A 15062-nucleotide genomic window follows, 5' to 3' on the forward strand; every position below is an offset into this window, starting at 1 on the left:
TGTAATTAGTTTTAGTATCTTAGTGTCTACACTTTAAAATTTTATATTGATATCTTTATAGTTATGAAACTAAAATATCTAAGTTCATTTATCCTAATGTCGTCAATTTTATCAACGAAAACATAAAGATAAAAAGATAAATTTAACGTTCCAATTGGTAGTGGTGGACGGTACCATCAATGGGGGTCGCAAGTGGTTGTTGTGGATAAAGAGAATGACGATAAGAAATAAGGGTTACTTTGTATATACGTTAATGCCGACGTAGTTGTTAAGCGACGAAAGGGTCGCTTGGCATCTGCATCAACGTCGACGTAATTGTCGAGTGACAAAAAGGTCATTGATGTAGATGCTAAGCGGCGTCGTTCTATATTTGCATCGACGTCGATGCAATTGCTAAGCGATGTTGTTTGATATATGCATCGACGGTCCTTTCGTCGCTGGGCAACTACATCGACGTCGACATAGATATAGAGTGACGAAAGAGACACTCATCAACTGCATCGACATAGATGCATAACGACCCTCACCTCTTGTCATTGTTTTCATCATCCACAATAACCACCCCCAACGATGTCGTTATTTGCCACCACCAATTGAAACGCCACTAATTGAAATGTTAATATTACCTTTTTACTTTTTTTTTAATGTTTTCGTTAGTAAAATTGATGTCATTAGGGCCGCTTGGCATCTGCAGATGTCGAGTGACGAAAGGGTCGCTCAACATCTGCATCAACGTCGTCGTTATTACAATACATGTGCCCCGCTGTGCGGTAGTAACAATAATAGATATTATGAAGTTATTACTAAGTCCTATTCTTGGGAGCTCTAGCAAAAAGATCATAGAAATAATATGTAGATGCTAAGCGATATCACTCTGTATTTGCATCAACATCGATGCAATTGTTGAGTGGTGTTGCTTGACATCTACATCGATGGTCCTTTCATCACGTAACAACTACATCGACGTCAACGTAGATTTAGAGCGACGAAAAAATCACTCATCAACTACATCGATGCAGATGCATAATGACCCTCACCTCTTGTCATCGTTTTCATGATCCACAATAACCACCTCTAGCGATGTCGTTATCTGCCACCATCAATTGAAACGTCATCAATTGAAATATTAACATTATTTTTTTTTAAATTTTTTAATATTTTTATTAGTAAAATCGATATCATTAGGATAAATAAACTTAAATATTTTATTTTTACACTTATAAAGATATGAATATAACTTTTTTAAAATGTATGGATCGAGATATTAAAGGTAGCTAACTGTAATTAACCCTCTCATAGGTGAGTTTATGCTTTGTTTGTTGTAATATCAACCTTTCTACTGAAGGTATAACTTATGTATATGTAATTACAAACATGCTTCAAAAGAGGTTTTTGTTTAGTAAATAATAAAAGATGAACATAAGATAGACGGACAAAATCTTTATCTTAATAATAATAATAATCTTATTATTATTATTATTAATGATGATAATAATAATGATGATGATAATGATAATGATGATATCAACTTGTAATAATAATAATAATAATAATAATAATAATAATCTCTGGTCTTCCTTGATGTAGGTCATTAAGGGTACTCATCTAGTTTAAGCGGATATTACAGATGTGGGTATTAAAGAAAAAGTGAGTTGCAAGCAAGCAAAGTGTATCAATTTCAATTACTAGTGAAGTGTGTTTTTTAACCCTCTTATGTTTGTGTGATGTCATCTCGAGTTATGATCTGAATGAGCAACAGAACATCTGAGTGCACGCTTCTCAGTAGTAATATGCTTTCCTTCTCCATTTAAGTTCTAAGGGGATTGATTGCATGAGGTGACATGACGATCGATGTTTCGTGAGTAGGTGACGTAAAGGACACGGCTCGGGCACAGTTAACCGTGTGACAAAAGACTAGGAGTCGTGATGGCGTAACACAAAGGGTCATGTACAGGAATACTATCTATGTTCATATATACATGAGCAGATTGGAAGAGACGTACCATTCAGCTGTTGGTCTCTGCACACATGATCGATCGAGCTCATCCCATCGAAGGATTTGCATGGTTTCGCTCTCTAAAGGTTCCAGATCAATTCCTCGTTGCTTTGTTGTGCTCATCATACCCGGACGCTGGTTCGACATCGCTGCAGCAAGAAACGATACTGACATCATGAACTTGCATACATGAAATGACTTTGTATGATTTGGTGCAATTGTTTGGGGCAAACCAATAGTTATCCACTTGTGCCGAACACAAGCAATCAATATTGGAGTATTATTGAAGCATGACATTCTCCAATTGTATGAATTAAAAGACATGAGTATGAATCAAACTTTAATCATGATATGGTTGCAGCAATAAAACTTGTCATTGTATCAACTAAAATAGCACCATTCCATAGAAGCCGGAAATCTGCCTTCCACCAAGAAATACTATCAACAGAATGGTTTCAGAAAACAGACTCCCAAGCCATCTCATAGTAAATTTTAGTCGAATAAACTAAAGGACTCGAGGAGCATACTTGGGAGACATGGAGGTGGATGCCTTAGGAGTATTTCCTGATGCATTCTTGTAGAAGTGAATAGAAATCAACCCGCTCCTTGTTTCTACGGAGGATACGGGGTGACCATTGGATCTGCCACTGGAGCTGCCGCTAGGAAGAACTCCTGCGAAGAAACAAAAACATGAAATTGGAAGCCTAAGCAGTAATAATTGCAGTCTAATCAGTAATAAGCCACAAACTCGAAGTAACATGAATGACGACGAATCACAATCACTTGTCAAGAATCAAGATCGCTGTATCTTAGTTTATGTGATCATGTCATGCTTTGCCAATGTCTTGAACAAACCATTCCATGGCCAGATTGCAATTGTCTATTAGTGTCGTGATCAGATGCGAAGCACAAGGCATTTTAAGACCCCAGTCATATGATATGCAACTGAGGAATGGTGTGATGCATGTAATATCATATACACAAAAACATTGCAACGAATGTAAATCTCCACTACAAGATTCTAGAATCAAGATCACTGTATCTTAGTTCCTATGTGATCATGTCATGCTTTGCCAGTGTCTTGAGCACACCATTCCATGACCATATTGCAATTGTCTATTAGTGTCGTGATCAGATGCAAAGCACAAGGCATTTTAAGACCTCAATCATATGATGTGCAACTGGGGAATGGCGTGATGCATGTAATATCATATACACAAAAACATTGCAACGAATGTAAATCTCCACTACAAGATTCTAAAACTACCATCTTTAAAACCATTCATACTTGATAAATTATAATAATAACTGCTTCATTCGGCCGATAACGGCACAGAACAACACAACTAAAACTCAAGATCAAGCTTCGCTGTTTTAGAATAGACTGGAGCACGAACTAAATCAAACCTGGAATAAGATTGGTGAATGTTAGCCACACCAAACATGAGCTCAACATTGAACACTTGTTATAAAGTGGAATACTTGTTACTAGGAAATTGATGTTTCTTTCTCACATCATGCAACGTGAATAGGCATGTAAATGAATAATTCACACTAACATGGAACTTCTAAATATCGGCAAGTTAAATGTACTTTTGTGTATGATATGTGCAACTTCTAAATATGGGCATGTCAACAGTGTACTTTTAGTTCCAGTAAATGGAAGTAGTGTAAGTAACATAGACAACTCGACGAGAACCGCAAAGTTGGAACAGAGGCCAACCATCCATTACTTAGTAGAAGATGCAATATAGTGTGAAATTCAAGACTCTAATAAAGTTTGATGATATGTTATCTATTCCCCATGGCATTCTCAAATTATATCAACTCCTAATCCAACACACTGTCAACTGGAATCAAGGTACCTTGCCACATTATAACAAGGATGAAAAGAATGGTGATAATCAAGGCCCACAAGTTGCCGTTAATACGCGCAGAATTGGCATCCTTCACCTTTTTCTTCATCCGCTCGATCCTAGCTCGCTTCATCATTGCAATTTCTGAGATCTCCTTCATCAACTTCTGGTTGGTCGCATCCAAAGGCGGAGAGTTGGGTGGCCGAGGTGGTTTTGGTGGCTTCTTGCACCCCTTCTTTTTTGTTGTCTCAAGTCCAACCTTCTTCTCCAAGAGGCCCATTTTTGCCTCTAGTCCAACACTCCTATCCCCCAAGGCTTCCCCATCTATGAGAGGAAGCTCCACAGAGCTAGATGCACTATCCCCCAACCTTACTACTCTTTCTCCTTTTATCGGCCCATCAATATTGATGAAGCTACTCCATACCCTACTCAACATTCCATTGTCCTGTCCGGCACTACACCATGTATCTTTTGATCCTTCCAGTTCTCTTATCACGGAATTCTCACCGCCCTCTAAATCAAAAACAAGTTCTTTTTCTCTTGAACTATTCTTATCCATGATGACCCCAATTCCAGCTTTCTAGTCAAGTATAAAGTGTGCGTGCCAAAATATCCATCATCTCATTAATATTGAGTATCCACAGCCTAATATCTATCTGTTTGCTAGCATCTGTAACTATAAGAGAACACTTCGTCCGCTTCAAAAAAGAAACGGAAAAACCATCTTCCTGCAACCAAGAAAGAGTTCAAAATAGATCAAGTCCACCAGCAAAGGATCCACCATCATCAGCTGAAAACAAGAAACCAAAGGTAGATAAGGATCTGATCGAAGAAAACAACCAACGAGCTATTATCCATGATAGCCGAGTCATAGAATTGGTACCTTTCTGATCAAATATGAAGTGCCTATACCAAAACATCCATCATCTCAGTAACATGGAGTATTCACAGCCCAAATATCCATCTATTTTGCTGGCATCTGTGAGAGAACATTTGGTCTACTTCAGAAAGGTCATCTTCCTGCCACCAAAACAATTCCAAAGATATCAAATTCGCCACCAAAAATCCGCCTTTTTTCAGCTGATAACCAAAACACAATAAAACAACCACCGACCTCCAAATGCAGCTACTGATTCTTCAAGGCAAACCTAATGATCTTCTTCATAGTTACGGACACCACTGCATGATTCTTTTTCTTCTGCTTTCGGAAAAGAAAATTAAAAAATAACTTTACATGCCAAGAAAACGCCGATTTTGCGAAATCCGACCTAAAATCCATCAAACACGATCAAATCAAAGCATATCAACGGCCTTACCATCAAGCCCAAGCAAGCAAGAGTTCCAATCGAGTCCAACCAAGAAAGAGCCTGCGGATAAGGGGATAAGAGCGGATTTAGGGTTTTGCTGACGAGAATCGGAGGGTTGGTGAAGCTGAAGCATCGGAATAGGGAAACACATAGGAGCATAGTCTAAAGCAGGATAAATCCAACATATGTTGACGAAGACCGCGAAGGAAAACGAAGGGGGGCGAAGAGGCCGAGGTTTTCTGTTGATTATATAATAATAATAATAATAATAATAATAATAATAATAATAATAATAATAATAATAATAATAATAATAATAATAATAATAATAATAATAATAATAGAAATGGGAGTATCAGTTAATCTTTCCTACTCCTTATATTCATAAGAATATTATATAATTATGTAATATGATATTTATAATAGTATTAGAAATAATGTTAAATTGATAAGGATATTTTTGCTTTCAATTGGGAACCATCCAATTCTTAACATCATCTCTACATTTATGATGGGAGTGGAAAAATTGAATGCAATAATATAATTCAAGAAAACCCACATGTCATTGGAAAAGAGTCACTCTCTGATTGCAATCGTGATTATTATGACACACTATGACTTTTGATTAAATGAGTAAGGTAAGAGGACCGATGAATATAATCTTACTATATAAATAAATAGATTATTTTCAGAACTTGATGATGGATCACATGGGAAAGGAATAGCTCAAGCATGATGCAAGTCAAACCCTCTCATAAATTTTTGATTCAAATAATCAACCACCTACCTAATGTGGCAGATACCTAATATGAATTATCATATAATATTTGGAACTATAAGTGTCAAACACATTTAATTGGATCTATCTATATGATGTTTGGGTGCATATGTGCCAAAACCGCTTGAGCCTAATTCCTAAACAATGGATATACTATATATATAGGTTGAAATATTAGAATTCAATGGTTGAAAGACTTGTGAAAGGATGCAAACTCTTTTCTTGAGACCTTATCTACAGACTATTGCATGTCAATATCATTGGTTGGAGACGAGCCAAACTTTTTTAAGTGCAATGCATATGCTTTTAGAATGGTTGAAAGATACCAAACCTTGATGATGTAGTAGTAGTAGTCTTTTGTAACAAAGGTATCAAGTATCAAAGATCTTTACCAACATCTGTATTTTACAAGTACAAAGCATTCAGTTAAATTGTGAATTCACACCAACATGTTTGATACATTGAAGAAGCTTTAAGGGATGAATAAAACATTTCAGAATATGTGAAAAAAAGGGTAGAACGATATAAAAAATAATAAATATTGAACAACAAATGTAAAGAAAAGAAATAACATGAAATAAAATACGCAGAAAATACTGTATAAATTATTCATCCTGGGGGCTCAAGTCACTGCTAAGTGATTCACAGACATTACAAGTAAAACTAGTGCACATGAGCACATCAGGAATTTAAAAGGTTATATTAATCCAACACTGTTTATTCTGGGTACAAAATTCGCTGCATATCTGATGAGCTATGAGCGATGAAAGAAGACAGAACCTGAATAAAAACACAGTCGACTCCAAAAACAGAGAAAAGCAGCATCAATACTGACTATTTCAACGGAATATAATATGATACTCCCAGAAATCTCCACAATCAATCTATGATATTAGAAATTGACATATGTATGCGCAGCCAAAGACTTTGATCAAAAGGCTCACTTGTGGCTGAATCTGGTGGCAAAAACAACGGGGCAAACACAAACCAAACTGATTGCAGGTAAATCTTTGTTGGTAAGCTTGCACATCCACATAACACTAACATCCAGCAGGCATAGCATGTACCTAACGGCCACCTAGGTTAGGTGTCATGAACACATCAACTTTGTAGCAGTTGGCACCAAAACTGTGAACTAAATGATACACCCATATGTCTCTAGTCACCATGTAAAAATCACAAACAGCATGTTCATGATCATATTATCCGAAACAATAGCCATACCAGGCAAGACAACTGCAGGCTGCCCTGATTTCCATCCTTTATCGGTATTATATGACTTCATGCCGACATAACCTTTTCCTTAGTTAGTACCAAAAAATATTACCGACTCAGAGAGTTTCTCTACATGCGTAAAGAAGTGTTGATTAGACTACACCTAATCAAAGATCCAACGATAGTCTCACTACCAGCAAGATACATATCTATCTCATGTCAATGTGATGAACCCTCCATTCCAAGGCAAATGCATTTCTTGAAGTATCTGAAATGCAAACTGCTGAATATTGCAGAAACAGTTAAGACTGTAGAACAGTGGATCCTTAAACCTCAAAGATAAAGAGACTGGAAGCTTACCACAGAATCAGCAATCTTTTTAACTTGAATTTCCATATTGCACCCTGAAAATTTGGCCACAAAGTATTAGGGCAAAAGTACAGTCAGATAACCAACAACATCCATCATATAACTCTTTAAGTGTCGGACATCATCGATTTTGCATGCACTGACATCTAACAGAAGCTTTCCAATTTGAGAGCCGGTCAATATTCTGACCAGAGCACTTACCTCACAAGCTAGAGCCAAAAACAATAACTTCGTCCTTCCAAAGGTAGATAGACAAAAGGCATCACGTTGAAAATAATGTTAAAGCATGATTCTAACTTCCTTTCCAACTTTGAAACAATCAAATAGAAAAGATCAACTCACCACCAGATACAATCCTGATTAGTATCGACCATACGCATTCCCAAAATCTTCATGCCTCTGACGCTGTAATTCACCATATGCCTCATGTGGCCTTGGAGCTGAATAGTTCTCACCAGGGTATTGGTATCTATTTGTGGAATCCATATGTAAACTAGACCCAAGATACTGCATATTCCTGGTAGACAGATCATACTCAGCCAAAGATGGTTGGTTATAGGCAGTCTGACGTGCTTGTTGCCGCCTTTGGATATCAAGCGGAAGAAATTCTTTCCACTGCTTCCTGTGCATACCCCTCATAATTACCAGCTTCTTCATGTAATCCTCCCTCAGCTGTCTAATGCACTGCATTCATGGAAATAATGTGTGCTAAATCTATATTCGGTCGATTAACCTCAACAAAGAAGTTAGGAAGAGGGCTACTACAAAACTGTAAACCACTAATATTAACATCTGTGTATCTCCATTAACAATGGTGTAAAAGAGACCCATCAATCTGTAACATCCCATGGTAAACTCACAACATTAGTCAAGAATGTTGTGCAACTACAACTTCAACAGCAGATGTGGAAGTTGAACATAATTTGAGATACAAGTGGAAGTTGACTGGTTACCTTTTCAGGGAGAATACAACAAAAGGGAAAAGAGAGGAAAACAAAAGAATTTTGATCCAGCAGTTAACCAGGTTTTTGATATTATACAGACAGCCTGATGCTCATGGCCATGTTTACTGAGACAGCTTTTGAAAATCCAATTAACAGAAGTGGTTCTTCAAAATGATTAAATAGTGCTCCTGTTAAATCATCACTGTAGACCACTGAATCAAGAAACATTATCTTCTAGCCAATCATGAGATCCTTATTTGATCAGCACTCTGCACAATAGACATAACACCTCTGCACCACCTATGCAATGAACAATGCTTGCATATCCAAATGCAACCATGCGATAGAATGCTGAAACTAGGAATTGGTTCCACATTAGTCCTAGTCTCTATGCCAAGAGCACACTACAACCTTCCAAAATATGTACAATTGAAAACCATATGATACTTTCCACATCTCTATCGCTTCAAATGATACACCTAATCCATAGTTGACCACCTTCCACATACCAAGATGGGAAGTGAATAATCCAGTCTAACCTCGGAAACAAATGTTTAAGATCTTTTACATTCTTATCCTTTAAGGTGAAAAACCCTTTGGGCAATCCCATCTTTGAGTAACTTGCGTTTATATCAATTAGAAGGGCCAACAGATTGATAGGATATTTAGTTATCACCATACATAATAATGAAATATTCAAAGGTACAACCTGTAGGCACTTGTGAAAACAGTTCGAGGCTTCAAGCTTGTTCTCAGAGATAGAGAAAGATCAAACACAATTTTAGATACATCACAATTGAAACTGGAAGAGCATAAACTGGAGAAAATGCTGACTTTCCAAAACTGAAGTAGCATATAGCATATGTTTCAACAGATGAAAGAAAATGTTGCCTACAAGACTAATAGACCAAGATTCATAGGGAAATGATGCAAGTGTGTCAAGTCAGTGGGATTTAGTTGCAGCCTAGTAAGTCTAGTTTATGTCTTAATCAGAGTTAATGTTAACCTAAGTCTAGCTTTTTCTACACCCATATTTTTTTGTTTGGAACTGTTCAAACACAAAGATAACAGTATCCAGTCATTGCACCCTAAATTCTATTAACAGACCTGAAAATCCAAAATCACTCAAATTTATAAAAAAAAAAGAAAGAATGCTCATAATAGACAGATTATGCAACATAAGCCTACAGGCTGTAAACCCAGGGCAACTTTTTTTAATAAAGTGAGTTGTCTCCAACTTAGATATTGAGCACAGAGAAAGAATTATTTGAGAAAATAACAAAAAAAGTATTAAGTTAATTAAAATTCTATTAAGCATTAGTGTAAAATCGACTTCATCACGTATCAAAGAAAACTGGAAATCAAAATTTGTACATTCCACTGAAATGTCAATTTTTCTCATCTTTCCGGTAAGGTTCACATGAGTGAGATCGACCTAAAGATTTGGAACCAGGTTGACTAAAAAAAAATAAATCCAAACAATAAAAAAAGTATCAACAAACAAAAAAAACGTTATGACCAGTAAAATTTTATATATTTATTTTGAACATCCAGTCTCAACTTAAAATATAAGATTTTTTTTCCTAAGGTTCACGGGGATAGTTAGGGTCCTCTCTAAGTATTTAAGGACCTAGCTCATCTCAGACCATTCATATTAAAAGTGAAATATTGGACCTCAGCTGAGAGTTATGGTTCCTATAAACAAATTAAAAAGATGTGAAAATTGGAGCATTGTTCATAAGTCCATGTGTTGGTATGCTGGTATGTACTAAATATATACTGGTCTGGCACAAATTCTTTGAATTCACATGAATACATGCAATATAACAAAAACACATTTATTGGTCATATGAAGAGAAGAAAAAATTGTCTGGTTTTTGAACTGTTTAACTCTTTTCCTGATCCTATTATCAAGCTCTGATTTTCAGTCAGTTTCAGCTGAAAGATGCAATATAGAAATCAGTCATGACCTTTCTATTAATCCAATGTTGCAAAATGTTCAATGCTGAACCTGAGGGACCAATTGCTGCATAAGTACTTTCAACAGCTAATCTTCTGACATATGGCAAAATAATTAAAAAAAACAAATAGCAATTCTTAGCAGCACGTGCTCACTGACAACACCTGAGAAAACTATAAAGAACAAGCTGATAGCTACTTCCGTAGTTAAAAAATCTTTCTACATGCATTAGGAGTTTAAACATAGCATGACAGAAAAAGGAAAGAAAAAATTCACATCATTTATTTAGTGCATTAGACAAGTTTAAATAGCATTTAATAAATGGAGATGGGTTAAAATTTCCAACTATCATGTTATGGAACAGTTGTGAACATGTATGACATGTTTGTAGTATCCTAGCATTTCCAGAGAAGTAATTATTCACGGATAAACTCTACAAGCATATAGTGGCATTGTCAAAGTAAACATATGACATGAAGGTAACCATCCATGAGCAATGCAAATTAAAGCTAAAGGAGTGCTCAAAGGAATATTCACATTCATCAGGAGTATAATTTTATTTACTAATGACAAAGACACCACTTAGGTTCCAAGGATCTTCGCTTAGCAATAAAAACAACATCAAAGAGGTTTCTATCTGTTGCATAGCAAAATATAAAGTTAAGACTATACCTCACGGTGCTTGTAATTCTCTTCATCCTCTTCTTGATCATGTATCCTTCCAATCTCCATAATCTCCTTCTTAAATTCTGATTCAAGTTCTTCTAAGTATCGAGGGTAGTTAGAAAAGTCAAACTTATGCTCAGAGTGGGAATCCATTCTCTGTCTCTCAATATCCCAGCTGTGGTCATGCATTGAAGTATGATGATTGCGTCCATCATATGATTTAAATGCATCACGACCAGAAGTCGAATGGAGAGGAGATTTTGATGGAGCTGGATGGCCTTTTCCTCCTCCATTAAAGTAAGCTTCGTATATGAAGAACATGTAAGCTATTCCAGACTATAAATCCAGATGTCTAACGTACATTAATGCTTTAACTGGAGTCTACATGATGTTTAAAGGAAGGAATGATGCCAGAAAGATGCAGAAACATTGGGCCTAGCTAAACCACAAAGTCTGGATATTCTTTCGGTATACCTATTTGCACTCAATAAATCAGTCTGACCCAGAACCATGCAGAAAATCACTTCATAATCGGACTCATAAAGGTTGAACTTACCTCTTGCTCCACAAGGACAAATAGGCAATCACTTCTTGATGAAAAATAGGGTAGTTTTTTCTAGGGTCATCAGATTAAAGACAAAAAAACTAGCAGATAGGAAACTATATGCCAAGCCCCAAACTGTTGATCGACAGTAGAAGTTTCACTTAAGGCCCTACCTCGTGGAGAGCCCCTAGACATTTTACGCAGCTCTTGACGTACATTATCATTTGCGGGCCTTTCCCGGTTAAAACCCCTGCCTGGGATGCGCGACGTGCTTCTAGGACTAGAATGAGATCTCTGAGATTCAGAGCGTCTTAATTGAGAACCTTTGGGACTTCCATCAAGTGATCTGGAGTCATATCTGTTTGAATTACTTGGACTTCTCTTTCTATCCTTACCGTCCTGAATCACTTTATGCACAGCATCTACACCTTTTGCCAAAACTAATCTATCCCTTCCACTGACAAACAGAAACTTCTCATCCAATTTTATCTTACAACCAATATCCTTTTCAATTTGATTTATCACCTTATCAGAGAAAAGAGCTCTCACATTCTTGTCTCTTGCTGGAACTCTTTCAAAAAAATCTGTGGATTTACGATTTGCTCCAAGAGTAGATGGGCATCCCTGCAACAGAAACAAACAGGTAGGACAGACAAGCAGAAGGTCTAGCTATTCTAAGAGGTTATAAAAAATAAAGTTGAGGTGATAGCAGACTCTACTCTTCGAGTATGAAAAGCACATGCACCTAGCAATCTCAACCTTTATGAAGCTGTAACATACCATGCAAAATAACTAAAAGAATCCATTACAAAGATAAAAAATCTAGCAGTATCTTAAAAAAACCTTGTCACCTTTAATGGATAATAATAAAAAAAAGAAAAAAAACTCCAATAACATATTTATATATCCATACAGAATCAAACTTCCTGTTGTTTCTTTTACCAATTCATACAATCTAAACTGGCCATCCCAAATTTTGTCTTTTACTGTTATTCCAATAAGAAAAATACATTTGGTAATAACCCAGTGAATATCACTAGACAGAACAAAAAAATACCATTTTCTTAGCAATTTTCATGTCATGTGTCCTAGATCAATTGATCCTCCTGAATTTTCCCACATAATATTGATGCTACAGTACTATACAGTTGGTCCTTCTGTAATCACCAGTAAGCTACAGGACATAATTACTGTATTGACAGAGAATCTACAATAGTGTTTGGCTGATTTTCATAAACATTTCTACAGTTTTAACACATTTTCCATAGCATCATTCAGAGAGACTCAAGCTGCAAACTAAGTAAAACATGAAACAAAGAAAATTTGAAGATAATAAGCCAAGAAATATTGTTAATACTTCATCAGAGTCTCATATTCACTGTGAATCTAGAAAACCCATTTATCAAAACTATGGATCTAAGGAGAACCTAGACCAACTCTTTTAAAGTAGACAAGCCATTAACTAATTCACGATTAACTTTTTCACAAATCGGCAAGAAGAGCACATCATCAACCAAATTTCCTTGGTGCTCCTATAAAAAAGTGCCTGTGCAATAAGAGGTCACCGTCACCATGATCTCACCTACACCAACTCTTACCTTCTTATGGATGGGATTTCTTACAATATTGTCTCATAAACAATACTAGATTTACCTAAAGATGAGTGTCTTTGCTGCATATCCAAGTTGCAGAACACTCGGTTTTATATGCCTATGCTCAACATAAACAGTATGTAGATATGTTTCTTAAATAAACTAAAATTTAGGTCTAACATCATACAATAAATCTAAGATTTCTATTCTGCAGAACATCATATGATAAATCTAAGAACTGTGTTCAGCAGTTGGGTTCCCTTACAGCCATGTGGTCGAACGGATATGCTTCCAACGGCACATATGCATACATACCTGAGTAAAATGACCCCTCTCTCCACAGATCTTGCATATCATTTCTTCATCTTTTCTTTTCTTCCAGTTCCTTTCAGTCGCCTTGGCTTTAGCCTCCCAAACCTTCGCCTCTCTGCTCGTAAAATCAGTTGGTACAGCATTAGGATCTCGAGGCTCATCTTCCTCATCAGATGGACTACCAGAAAAGGGCCTCTTGTTTGTATCTCCTTTTGGTGTGGCAGAGTCAGATTTTGAACACAGAGGACCAGCATATTCCTTCCCATAAATTTCATCAAAAAGCTCACCATCTATTTCAGGGCTTGGTTGTCTATCCATTTTGACAAGCCAGCAAAACAACTAATGCCTGCATCCCAAACAACTGAAACTAAATTTACATAGCCAAAAAGCCATTTACCATACTTGGAATTTGTTTGCTCTGATGATCATTGCATGTCTTTGATAGCCTATATGACTATGTCATTCACTCGAGGGAAGCTTGTGCAACAAACATAATGTAGTACAAAACACTTTTGATAAAAAATAAATAAGAGACTAAATTCTTTGCTTTAGCTATTAATCTCATTGGCAGGGACGAGTACATTACAGAAATTGCTTAACATTTGCAACTACCAGGACAGATTGTTTGAACTACAATTCTAAGAAACATACCATTATGTCACCTGTCAAAGTCTAGCATGTTCCTAGCAGTCTGCAGTGACGGTCTTATACTTTAAGGATATCAGAAAAGCAATTAGCATATGAAAGTAGCAACCAGAGGTTTCCTTTTTCTAAAATAATTACGAACAAAATTTCTTGAACAACCACACTTTGCCGTGCTGTGAACCCAAGGTGACAGATTGGTAACTTACTAATATTTCTTGATACTGGTGTAGACTATCTTGAAAAGCTCTAAATGAGAACAATGTTTGAACCAAAAAAAGAGTTAGATATATAATGCATAATAGGCTTCTAAAAAGCTATAGTTCATATGTGCTACTCATCTACTCATAACTCCAGGTTTGGTTTCAAAAACCGAGTCATACATGATCCAGGTAACCTCACAGCAACGCCTCATGAACCAAGAAAGATAACCATATCAGACGATCCAGGCAACGACGACCAAGCACGACCCATGGAGGAGGGAGACGGGAAGAGGCGAATCGAACTGACCCAATCCTTTCGACCACGACAGCGTTTGAGCCGCAAATGGCGAGCACGACCGATAGGGATCGGAGGTCGTCGAAACGAAGGGCAGAGAAAGCTAAATCGGAAACCCTAGGCGTCGGCGCTTCGCCATGCTCGTCACGGTCATCTTAAGGCGGAGCGGTGACGACACGAGACAGCAATCTCTCGTCTCGCGCATCGGGAGATATCGGCGGGCATACCGATCACGACCGTCCAATGATACAATGGACGGTCCATATTTGTTGTTGAGATCCACCAGTGTTTCCAAAGAAGCCCGGCCCGGTGGTAGAAGAGTCAGAGCCGGCCCACCAAGTCCTTGGCCTTTTCACGGCCCAAATATTTTAATGTAATCTCTG

General features: G+C 37.0%; 2 protein-coding genes across 11 annotated transcripts; both read right to left on the minus strand.

Annotated features, from left to right (window-relative positions):
• Window positions 1-1783: 1783 nt before the first annotated feature.
• On the minus strand, window positions 1784-5383 carry LOC135586022 (uncharacterized). 2 transcript variants are annotated; one of them, XM_065135607.1, is made up of 6 exons: window positions 5169-5383; window positions 4967-5050; window positions 4736-4872; window positions 3862-4580; window positions 2524-2668; window positions 1784-2145 (listed from the first exon to the last, which is right to left on the minus strand). In XM_065135607.1, the coding sequence occupies exons 4-6, from the start codon at window positions 4409-4411 to the stop codon at window positions 2091-2093; spliced, it is 750 nt and encodes a 249-aa protein (XP_064991679.1). In that variant the 5' UTR covers window positions 4412-4580; window positions 4736-4872; window positions 4967-5050; window positions 5169-5383; the 3' UTR covers window positions 1784-2090. The 2 variants fall into 2 exon arrangements, with proteins under 2 accessions (XP_064991679.1, XP_064991678.1); XM_065135606.1 differs by having other exon boundaries at window positions 3862-4642.
• A 1235-nt stretch (window positions 5384-6618) lies between these two features.
• On the minus strand, window positions 6619-14872 carry LOC135629302 (uncharacterized). 9 transcript variants are annotated; one of them, XR_010493187.1, is made up of 7 exons: window positions 14692-14871; window positions 13543-13885; window positions 11809-12259; window positions 11098-11393; window positions 7864-8205; window positions 7513-7556; window positions 6619-7432 (listed from the first exon to the last, which is right to left on the minus strand). XR_010493187.1 is itself a non-coding variant. In XM_065136485.1 (6 exons), the coding sequence occupies exons 2-5, from the start codon at window positions 13855-13857 to the stop codon at window positions 7882-7884; spliced, it is 1386 nt and encodes a 461-aa protein (XP_064992557.1). In that variant the 5' UTR covers window positions 13858-13885; window positions 14692-14871; the 3' UTR covers window positions 6619-7556; window positions 7864-7881. The 9 variants fall into 9 exon arrangements, 5 of the variants coding, with proteins under 5 accessions (XP_064992557.1, XP_064992556.1, XP_064992554.1 ...); XR_010493186.1 differs by having other exon boundaries at window positions 6619-7435; XR_010493185.1 differs by having other exon boundaries at window positions 7513-8205.
• Window positions 14873-15062: the final 190 nt, after the last annotated feature.

This window comes from Musa acuminata, chromosome BXJ3-1 (genome assembly GCF_036884655.1).
Source record: "Musa acuminata AAA Group cultivar baxijiao chromosome BXJ3-1, Cavendish_Baxijiao_AAA, whole genome shotgun sequence".
Lineage (NCBI taxonomy): Eukaryota > Viridiplantae > Streptophyta > Magnoliopsida > Zingiberales > Musaceae > Musa > Musa acuminata.

Bases quoted from the DNA above. Each gene is read 5' to 3' on its own strand.
- LOC135586022 (XM_065135607.1), bottom strand. From the start codon at position 4,411: ATGGATAAGAATAGTTCAAGAGAAAAAGAACTTGTTTTTGATTTAGAG. The intron at 2,669-3,861 runs GTACCTTGATTC...GTTTCTTCGCAG, and splicing joins CCTTGTTATAATGTGGCAAG to GAGTTCTTCCTAGCGGCAGC. The intron at 2,146-2,523 runs GTATGCTCCTCG...TTCTTGCTGCAG, and splicing joins TCCACCTCCATGTCTCCCAA to CGATGTCGAACCAGCGTCCG.
- LOC135629302 (XM_065136485.1), bottom strand. From the start codon at position 13,857: ATGGATAGACAACCAAGCCCTGAAATAGATGGTGAGCTTTTTGATGAA. The intron at 11,394-11,808 runs GTAGGGCCTTAA...TCATATACGAAG, and splicing joins GTCTAGGGGCTCTCCACGAG to CTTACTTTAATGGAGGAGGA. The intron at 8,206-11,097 runs GTATAGTCTTAA...CCATGAATGCAG, and splicing joins AGAATTACAAGCACCGTGAG to TGCATTAGACAGCTGAGGGA.